Source organism: Lampetra fluviatilis, chromosome 76 (genome assembly GCF_964198595.1).
Source record: "Lampetra fluviatilis chromosome 76, kcLamFluv1.1, whole genome shotgun sequence".
NCBI classification, from domain to species: domain Eukaryota; kingdom Metazoa; phylum Chordata; class Hyperoartia; order Petromyzontiformes; family Petromyzontidae; genus Lampetra; species Lampetra fluviatilis.
The window spans coordinates 3,191,105-3,201,982 of record NC_136350.1 but is presented as its reverse complement, the minus strand read 5'-3'; the positions used below and the strand labels follow the sequence as shown (position 1 = coordinate 3,201,982).

General features: G+C 51.5%; 1 protein-coding gene across 1 annotated transcript; it reads right to left on the bottom strand.

Moving 5' to 3' along the window:
* Positions 1-2,961: 2,961 nt before the first annotated feature.
* Positions 2,962-10,569, bottom strand: LOC144953393 (dual specificity tyrosine-phosphorylation-regulated kinase 2-like; the record flags this gene model as incomplete). Its single annotated transcript, XM_078883960.1, has 8 exons — positions 10,558-10,569; positions 9,791-9,922; positions 7,510-7,646; positions 6,337-6,483; positions 5,123-5,261; positions 4,692-4,767; positions 3,962-4,134; positions 2,962-3,009 (listed from the first exon to the last, which is right to left on the bottom strand). Coding segments are annotated over exons 1-8 (864 nt in total), but the record flags the coding sequence as incomplete, so codon positions are not given.
* Between the last annotated feature and the right edge of the window lie 309 nt (positions 10,570-10,878).

Genomic DNA, 10,878 nt, shown 5'->3' with positions numbered 1-10,878 from the left:
ACGTCTCATCAGGGTCGGGATCGAACCCACGACCTCCTGCGTACCAGGCGAGGTAGTTAACGTCTCATCAGGGTCGGGATCGAACCCACGACCTCCTGTGTACCAGGCGAGGTAGTTAACATCTCATCAGGGTCGGGATCGAACCCACGACCTCCTGCGTACCAGGCGAGGTAGTTAACATCACATCAGGGTCGGGATCGAACCCACGACCTCCTGCGTACCAGGCGAGGTAGTCAACATCTCATCAGGGTCGGGATCGAACCCACGACCTCCTGTGTACCAGGCGAGGTAGTTAACATCACATCAGGGTCGGGATCGAACCCACGACCTCCTGCGTACCAGGCGAGGTAGTTAACGTCTCATCAGGGTCGGGATCGAACCCACGACCTCCTGTGTACCAGGCGAGGTAGTTAACATCTCATCAGGGTCGGGATCGAACCCACGACCTCCTGTGTACCAGGCGAGGTAGTTAACATCACATCAGGGTCGGGATCGAACCCACGACCTCCTGTGTACCAGGCGAGGTAGTTAACATCACATCAGGGTCGGGATCGAACCCACGACCTCCTGTGTACCAGGCGAGGTAGTTAACATCTCATCAGGGTCGGGATCGAACCCACGACCTCCTGCGTACCAGGCGAGGTAGTTAACATCACATCAGGGTCGGGATCGAACCCACGACCTCCTGCGTACCAGGCGAGGTAGTTAACGTCTCATCAGGGTCGGGATCGAACCCACGACCTCCTGTGTACCAGGCGAGGTAGTTAACATCACATCAGGGTCGGGATCGAACCCACGACCTCCTGCGTACCAGGCGAGGTAGTTAACGTCTCATCAGGGTCGGGATCGAACCCACGACCTCCTGCGTACCAGGCGAGGTACACAGAGAGAGACTCACCGTGGCTCAGCAGCTGCAGAGCCCTGCACAGGAGTGGTGCCTCCACTGCTGCTGATGGTGGTGTCGCCCCAGCTGGTGATGGTGGGGGTGGTGGTGGTGGCCTCGCTGGTGGTTGTGGCCTGGATGGTGGTTGTGGCCTGGATGGTGGTGGTGGCCTGGATGGTGGTTGTGGCCTGGATGGTGGTGGTGGCCTGGATGGTGGTGGTGGCCTGGATGGTGGTGGTGGCCTTGCTGGTGGTTGTGGCCTGGATGGTGGTGGTGGCCTTGCTGATGGTTGTGGCCTGGATGGTGGTGGTGGCCTGGATGGTGGTGGTGGCCTGGATGGTGGTGGTGGCCCGATGGTGGTGGGAGTGGCCCTGCTGGTGGTGGTGGCCCGGATGGTGGTGGCCCGGGTGGTGGTGGTGGTTTGTAGCCAGCTGTGAGCCAGCGCCTGCTCAGGCGTCATCCGGAGATTCGGATCCCATCTGTTGGGAGACGCACGGGGAGGGAGGGAGGGGTGGGGGGGGGGAGACGCACACGTGGTGAGAGGGGCAAGGTGAGATGATTTGACAGGGTGGGAGGTGGGAGGAGAGTGGGGGGATGGAGAGGGTGGAAGGGAGTGGTGGTGGGTGGTGAGTGGGTTGCAGATCCGTCAACCCGTATGGTTTTTTCGATATTCTTGTACAGGGTAATTGAGTTTTCAGGTCCGTACGGAGTGCAGCCGTTTCAATTCTGGGTGATAAAAACAATTTGTGTCTATTTGTTTGTGTTTGTTCCTTGTGATGGGACTTTGCAGGATGTACGTTGATATGTATCAGGGTCAGTGAGTGACCAATAAAGGTCTGAATTGGGTCTGTAGTGAGGTAGGGCACTGATAAGGTGTTGACAGGTCTGGGGTGGTGAGTGGGCGTGAGTGGTGTGGGGATGAGTGGTGGTGAGCGAGGGGTGAGCGTGGTTCGTACTGCAGGCAGCGGCTGACAAAGTCCACCAGCTGAGGGTGGTGTCCCTGCAGTGCGCGGTGCAGGGACAGGCTTCCTGGTGGACGCTGCTGGGACAGGTTGTAGGGGAGACCCTCAGAGTCTGCAGAGAGACAGAGAGACACACGCAGAGTCACCCGCCAACACGTCGCCCACATACCCACTCAGCCACTTACCTACCCACCTTCATATACACCTACATACCAACTCACACACCCACCTACCCACCCACCCACTCACCTACCCAACCACACACTCACCTCCCCACCCACTCACCCACTCACTAACTCAGCCACCCACTGACTCACCTACCTACTCACCTTCCCAACCACTCACCCACCTACTCACCCACTCACCCACTCACCCACCCACCCACTCACTCACCCACCCACCGACTCACCTACCCACCCACCCACTCACCTACCCACCCGCCCGCTCACTCACAAACCCACCTATGCTTCCTAGCGACTTCTACAGAGAGCCCCACCTCCGGGATATTCAGAGACCCCCCCCCCAGTCCCCCCCCCAACCCCCCCCACAAAAGAATCCTATAAGAGCCTCACTGCCACCCCCCAGCTAACAAGACGGAATGGGTTATGTCGCTGGCGTCAGCCTACCCGAACCAACTCACCCACTCACCTACCCACACACTATCCCACTCACTCACCTACCTACTCACCTACCCAACAACTCTCTCACCCACCCACCCACTCACTCACCCACTCACTCACCCACCCACTCACTCACCCACCCACCCACTCACCTACCCACCCACCCGCTCACTCACACACCCACACACCCACTCACCTACCCACCCACCCGCTCACTCACACCCACCCACCCACTCACCCACCCACCCACCCGCTCACCTACCCACCCACCCGCTCACTCACACACCCACACACCCACTCACTCACCCACCCACCCACCTACCCGCTCACCTACCCACCCACCCGTTCACTCACACACCCACACACCCACTCACTCACCCACCCACCCACTCACCTACCCACCCACTCACTCACCCACCCACCCACTCACCTACCCACCCACCCGCTCACTCACACACCAGCCTGCCCGAGCCTTCGACTCACCAAAGTAAAGTGTCTTGTTTGGGGCTTCGTCCACCATCTTTTTTGGGGGCATGTCCAGGATCTGCGCACGGTTTCAGACGAAGGCAAAAGGAGGGGTGGGGGGCGGTTACAGCCGGTGTAGCCTCAGCGGGCCCATTGGGGCAAGTGCCATCTGTCAGCGGTGAGTAGTGGCGGAGGCAGCGCCTATTTGAGGCCGGAACTGCGTACAAAGACAACAATCCCCCCTTCCCCTCGTCTTGATTGCTTTTTCATTGCTTTCATGGCTTTATTTTGGTGATTTCGAAAAGTGTATTGGTTTAGCCATGTTTGTTTGTTGTAGTACAGAGTTAGACTGATGGCCTTAATCTAAGTTGTCTTATGGTTGTTGTTGTTGTTTGACTTGCATCCCACTGGGATTTTTGCACACAGCGTTGGTGTACGGTGTTTTTTTCTGCAATATTTTGCTGTCTTTTCTTGGATTTTCTGTTTGCACTCAGTCACATATTCACTTTAAGATGTTTTTTGTTCATGTTGTTTGTTTATTGCGGTTGCACCCGATTCAAGAGCCGAATGGCTCACAGGGCTATACATAATAAATTAACTTGAACTTGAACTTGTCTTAGCCTTATCTGATTGCTGGGCCAAGTGCTGGTTAATCACAAGCAGCACCTACGAAGGCCGGCACTGTGTACAAAGACAACAAAAATCCCCCCCCCTCCCCACATTAGCCTCATCTCATTGCTGGGCCAAGTGCTGGTAGCAGCGAGAAGCACCTTTGAAGGCCGGAACGGCACATGAGGGGGTGGGTGCCCAGCGCCACGCCCGGCCACCTTTGGCGTTTGTGGCCGTGAGAGAGAATCCAACTCCATGAGTATGGGTCTCTGTGGGTCTGTATGGTCTCTATGAGTCTCTGTGCAGACCAACAGACCCATACCCATAGAGACCTGCCGGCCCACCCACCATACCCACCGTACCCACCCACCATACCCACCCACCCACCCACTATACCCACCGTACCCACCCACAGCCCGTACCTCGACGCAGCAGGGCAGGTGTTCTTCGTAGGTCCGTGGATCAAAGAGATCCTTGCCGGTGGCCATCTCGGCCACGGTGCAGCCCAGGGCCCACATGTCCACAGCGCAGGTGACCTGGTAGCCCAGCAGCAGCTCCGGGGCCACGTAGGGCAACGTCCCGCCCACGGTTTGGGCTGCACAGCAACAACAACGACAACAACAATGACAACAACGACAACGAATATGAAGCAGAGGTCGCAAACGGGTTTTGATTCCTTACCCGTACCCGGCCGCACCAGGGTCGCAAACGGGTACCTGTAGCCGGCCGGGTATCGGGTAGGGTACGGGTATCGGGTACCCGATTGCGACCTCTGATATGAAGTCCCTCCGTCAACAGCGACGTGGGTTGAACAGGTTTATTTTTCGGTCGGTTAAACGCGTAGTCGGCTTCTGCGACCGATATGTCACGGCGAAGGTGAGTTTTTGGGTTGGACCGCGTACTCTGGCTTGCCCGCCTGATGATGACGCTCGGCTGTAAGCGCTCGAATTGTAAACGTCGTAGTGGGTTTACATCTCCAGCACACACCGGTTAGCGCTGTGCAAGTGGCAAATGGGCGCGTCCTGTTTACGTGACGCTGAACCTCACCGAGTGGCTGCGTCGGGTGGCGGCGGGTTCGACGACACAACGTTGACATTGACGCGAGTTAACCCTGAACAACAAAAAAAACTCCACGTTCGCAAAGCCACTCGCCTTCATGCTTCAGGTAGAAGCTGCAGCCGAAGTCGGTGACCCTCACTTTGCCGGCCGCGGTGAGCAGAATGTTGTCCTGGACAAAGGGGGAGGGACAGAGAAGGAATTCCACGCTGTGAGGTTACGGCAAGAGAGTGTCCAGCCGGCAGCGGGCCTATCACGCAAAGTGACGCATTGACACCCACACGGGCAGCGAGAGGTAGAGATAGAGGCACGCAGGGGGGTAAAAAAGCTACTTGGACTCGATTTGAAGCTTTCGTGACTGCAGGGATTCATCTTCTTGGTTCTTTCGGTAAAGTCACCACGTGGAAGGGAAGTAATAAACTAATAAAAATAAAACACAATAAAATAATTCTCACGACGTTTCGGCCTACAACGCAAGCAGTCGTCCTCAGGTGAGAGGGCGCGATGACCGCCCCCGCTCCGCTCACCGGCTTGATGTCCCCGTGGACGATGCCCCGTCGCTTGGCGTACAACAGGAAGTGGAGGATGGCCCTGGTGTACTCCCTCAAGCACATCACGCAGATTCGCCCGACGCTCCCTTTGCTCATCACGTCGTTGAGGCTCTTCCTGGCACGACGACGACGACAACCACGACGACGATAATTGTTTTTTTACCCTTCTATCTGGCAACAAAACTGACACCTTTTTTTTTTACAAGGAGTCATGTTTGCATAGACCACAATACCTGCAGCCATAATGCAAACAAATAACACAACTCTGATAATATATGCACTGTCCTTGAAGTTGATTGGTCCACACCCGAGACGGCTTTCTTTAGAGCCTAGTCCCCATTGGTGTTGGAGCAGATGACACCAGAAGGTGTTCAACTCAAACACAGTGCAATATCAGAGTATTGAGAGCTCGGGGTAAGCATTTACACTATGAGATCTCTTTTACCAGTGGCAAAATATAATAGTAGGTTTTTACCCTTTTAACTGGTACAAAACTGACACTGACCACAACACAACTACTTGTGTTGTGGTCATTGCAAACATGATGCCTTGAATAAAGGTGTCAGTTTTGTACCAGTTAAAAGGGTAAAAACCTACATTTAATTGATTTAACGAGGCGAGACATCTTTTGATGAATTGTTAACTATCTTTAAACTCATTAAATAAACTGCGAAAGAAGTTAATTTTGAAAGTTATTAAATAAAGCTATTGGGAAACAAATTAGAAAATTAATCATCCCCCCGCCACCCCACACTCTGCGCAAGAGCACAGAAGTGTGGTCACCACATCTGTGCCTCTATATAAGGAACGAAACAGGTGAAATTCTCCACAAAATCTGGCTGTCGCCTGATGAAGCTGGTTGTAATTACTGGCGAAACGCCGTACTCGGAGATTGTAAATGTTGTGGCTTGGCTCTCGAACACAACGATGTGCTGTACCATTATACTACACTATACACTACACACTAGTGCTGTACTAGTAACGAATTGGTACGTTCTGTTTGCGTGACAACCCTTACTAGTTGGCTGTGTCGGATGGTGGCGGGTTTAACGACACAACATTTATATATAACGTAATCTAACCCAAAAATACCTCTATATTGGTCGCGAAAGCCCTGCGTGTAAAACTCAATAAATGTGATGAATCGATAAATCTAGTTGCTTGGGTGGTGGGGGGGGAGGTTCGCGTACTTCAAGAGCTCGACGACGAGGCAATTGTGTCCGCGGAATTTGAACGTGTCCAGGACCCGGATGACTCCGTAGAGATCATCGCTGGCCTTGCCCTGCAGCTCCTTGGCCACCTCCAGCTCCGTCATCTGGCGGGACGCTGTCGAGGGGCTGAACAGCGGGAGGGGGAAGGCCACGAAATCGACGGTGACTCTGTGGGTGACTCTGTGTGGGTCTCTGTGGGTGTCTCTGGGTAACTCTGTGGGTGTCTCTGTTGGTTACTCTGGGTCTCTGGGTCTGGGTGTTTCTGTGGGCCTCTCTGGGTCTCTAAGGGTCTCTAAGGGTTTGGGTGTCTATATGGGTCTCTAAGGGTCTGGGTATCTCTGTGGGTGTGTTTGTGGGTCTCTAAGGGTCTGGGTGTCTCTGTGGGTGTCTCTGTGGGTCTCTAAGGGTCTGGGCGTCTCTGTGGGTCTCTATGGGTCTGCTAGTTTTTAGTTTATACTTAGTAATAGTTGTAAGGCAGTTATTATTTTGTTAGTAAACTTTAGTTCATAGCAGTAGTCTGACGGCAGGTTATTATTTAGTGAGTTAGTTCATAGTAGTAAGTTCTACGGCAGTTATACATTTGTTAGTTCATAGTTAGCAGCAGTTTTACGGCAGTTAGTATTTTTTAGTTAATTAATATTTAACAGTAGTTTTATAGCAGTTAGTATTTTTTTAGTTAGTTCATATTTAACAGTAGTTTTATGGCAGTTAGTGTTATGGCAGTTAGTATTCTGTTAGTTTATAGTTAGCAGTTTTATGGCAGTAAGATTTTGTTAGTTTGTAGTGAGCAGCAGTTTCATGGCAGTTAGTATTTTGTTAGTTCATATTTAGCAGTAGGTTTATGTCCGTATTTTGTTAATTTATAGTTAGCAGAAGTTTTAAGGCAGTTAGTATTCTGTTAGTTTATAGTTAGCAGCAGTTTTATGGCAGTAAGATTTTGTTAGTTTGTAGTGAGCAGCAGTTTCATGGCAGTTAGTATTTTGTTAGTTCATATTCAGCAGCAGGTTTATGTCCGTATTTTGTTAATTTATAGTTAGCAGAAGTTTTACGGCAGTTAGTATTTTGTCAACGAGTCCATAGTGAAAGTTTCACGGCGGTGCCTCCAATCGTTTGATGATTATTGTCCGAGAGCGCGGGCCACCGCGGACTCACCACAAGGGCAGCGACATCATCTTGATGGCCACGTGTGTTTTGGTTTTGTGGTCGAGGCACTGCAGCACCAGTCCCTGGCCTCCCTCGCCGATCAGCTTCTGCACCTCGTAGCGGTAGTGGAGCTGTTCCTTGCGGACCTGGGGAGGCGGAGGAGGAGGCAGGGACCGGTAGTCAGAGTCGTCGCGATCGGAGTACCTGACGCTCAAGGGTGGTGGCAGCAGCGGCAGTCGGGGCTTCCACGGCCGCCATTTTCCACGGCCGCCATTTTCCACGGCCGCCATTTTCCACGGCCGCCATTTTCCACCATGGAGGTTTCTATTTGCTTGGGTGTTAGATTGCGGAGATGTTTAAATGTTTCGTTAAACTCGCCGAATGATTGACTTGAAGCTTTCGTGACTGCAGGAATTAATATGTTTGGGTCTTTCGGTAAAGTCTCGTAGATTGGTTCAAAGAAAAGAATAATAAAAATAACAGAAAACTACGACGTTTCGATCGCAACGCAAGCGGTCGTCTAACTGTTATTTTTATTATTTTCTTTGAACCTACCTACGTGACTTTACCGAAAGACCCAAGAATACCGAATGCCGTTAAAACTTGGGGGGATTGTTCGCCTTTTTGCGTTTATCCATCTAACCCTCAGTAGTAAGACACTGGGTAGTGAGACACTGGCGGTGAGACACTGGTGGTGAGGCACTGGTGGTGAGACACTGGTATTGAGACTAGGCCCTAACAAAGGCTGCTTTCTTTGGTGTAGACCAGGGGTCGGCAACCAAAATAACAAGAAGAGCCATTTCTTTCCAATTCGATACAAAATTCAGTATTTCAAGAGCCGCAATGCATCTGAGTACATACTGTACTCACGTACATATCGTCAAGAAGCAGCCCGTAAAGAGCCGCATGCGGCTCCGGAGCCGTAGGTTGCCGACCCCTGGTGTAGACCAATCAGTATCAAAGGCAATGCCACATATTATCAGAGCATGTTTTTGTCTGCATGTTCACCGCAAGTATGTGTTTCATTTCCAGAAAGGCTACAGCCTATTGCTACGCTGTTAAAGGCCCCACCACTGACCTGCTATGTAGCTCTTCTTTTTCAAGAGTGACCTGGCCATCACGAATCATTGCTCATTACCACCGTGTGGAAATGTGTAGCGGAAGCCAATTGCTCTAAATGTGTGGTGACGTTGTTTCTAAATGTGGAAGAAGAAACAAGTATAACCCGTAAAAACAAAGTTTTTCACTATAAATCCTTTATATGCGTGGCGGCTAGAGTCCTCTCGTCCTCTGGCTTGAGATGGCTGCCACCTCTGGGTCAGATGATTGCATTGCACCATTAAGCAATTGGTAATTAAATATAATATTTTTGTCCTAAAAAGTGTAAAATTTTCACGAACATTAATTGTCACGCACAACGAGTCTGTGTGCAAAATGTCAGCTAGATTGGATCACGGGAAGTGGGTTAAAAAACGACCGAAAGATTTGCACGGTCGTAAGCGCGCAAGCGAACTTAATATAAAGGATTTTAAAACGGAGGACCTGGAAAAATCCACGCAACCACGGGCAGAGAGATAGAGACACAAACTCCAAATATGCAGCAGGCGTCAGGGTCGGTATCGAACCCACGACCTCCTGTATACAAGGCGAGGGAGTTAACATCTCCTGGCCATCACGGCCGACGTCGCTGTGAGTGGATTAGCGAAAGTTTGCTACATATGGTGCGAAATAACTTTAACACATACACAGAGACCCAGATCCTGAGAGACCCACAGACACCCAGACCAATAAAGACCCACACAGATCCTTAGACACCCACAGAGACCCCAGAAACCCGTAACAGAATCTTAACTGTCTGTGTTTGGTGGTGGTGGCAGATTTAACAATTACACATTTATACTCATGCCTTCTAACCCAACAAAAACCTCTGGGTGTCTAATGGTGTCTCTTTGGGTGCCTCTGTGGGTCTCAATGGGAGTGGGTCTCTGGGTGTCTCTGGTTCTCTGTGTGTGTCTCTTTGGGTCTCTATGGGTGTCTCTGTGGGTCTCTATGGGTGTCTCTGTGGGTCTCTATGGGTGTCTCTGTGGGTCTCTATGGGTGTCTCTGGTTCTATGTGGGTCTCTTTGGGTCTTTATGGGTGTCTCTGTGGGTCTCTATGGGTCTCTGTGTGTGTCTGTGGGTCTCTATGGGTGTCTCTGTGTCTCTGTGGGTCTCTGTGTGTGTCTCTGTGGGTCTCTATGGGTGTCTCTGTGGGTCTCTACGGGTGTCTCTGTGTCTCTGTGAGCCTCACAGGGATGTAGTTGTTGTTATCGTCGTCGTAGCCGTCGTTGTTGTTGCCGCCCCGGGGTTTGTCGACCTCGTCGACAGTGAAGAACCAGACTTGTTCCATGGCCGCCAGCTCCAGCTTTTGGCGATGACTCAACTGAGGCCCAAAAAAATTCAGGATCGCTGCACACGTGACAACAACAACTTTGAACTATTTCTGTTTTGTTTACATGCCAGGTAATGCCCCCGCTAGAGCTACATCGTCGTCATCATCACGTGGAAACTCTACTCAGACCCACAGAGACCCACAAAAATGCATTTTCGTATCGAACCATAGAGAAACACAGATACCCTTTGAGACCCATACTCACATAGATCAATAGAGACCCATACTCATATAGATCCATAGAGACCCATACTCATATAGATCCATAGAGACCCATACATAGATCCATAGAGACCCATACTCATAAAGATCCATAGAGACCCATACTCATAGAGATCCATAGAGACCCACAGAGATCCATGCTGATAAGAGACCCATACTAAAATTAAACTATATATTTTTTATTTTGGCAGGTAAGGCCCCACTGAAGTGGCTGATATTATCTTCATCACATGGAAATATATAGTGGCAGCCAAATACTGTATACCCATGCAACATGGCAATCATGACATTCCTCATGCAACATGGCCGCCCTAAAGACCCCCATGCAACATGGCCGCCGTGACATCCCCCACGTAACATGGCCATAGTGACGTCCCCCATGCAACATGGCCGTAGTGATGTACCCCATGCAACATGGCTGCCGTGACAGCCCCCATGCAAAATGGCCACAATGAAGTCCCCCATGCAAAATGGCTGCCACAAAGTCCCCTAAGCAACATGGCCGCCGTCAAGTCCCCCATGCAAAATGGCGGTAGTGACTTCCCCCCCCCCCATTCACCGTGGCCACGTTTGCTCTCACTGCTGTTCTCACCTCGAGGCGATTTGCTGCGGATGGGGCCGGTGCCGGCTGCGGACAGCGCGCTCCACGTGTTGACAGAGACTCCCTCCCTCCTCCTCGCTCCAGCTTGGCTCGTCTGCACGCACATACACACACAGACAATATT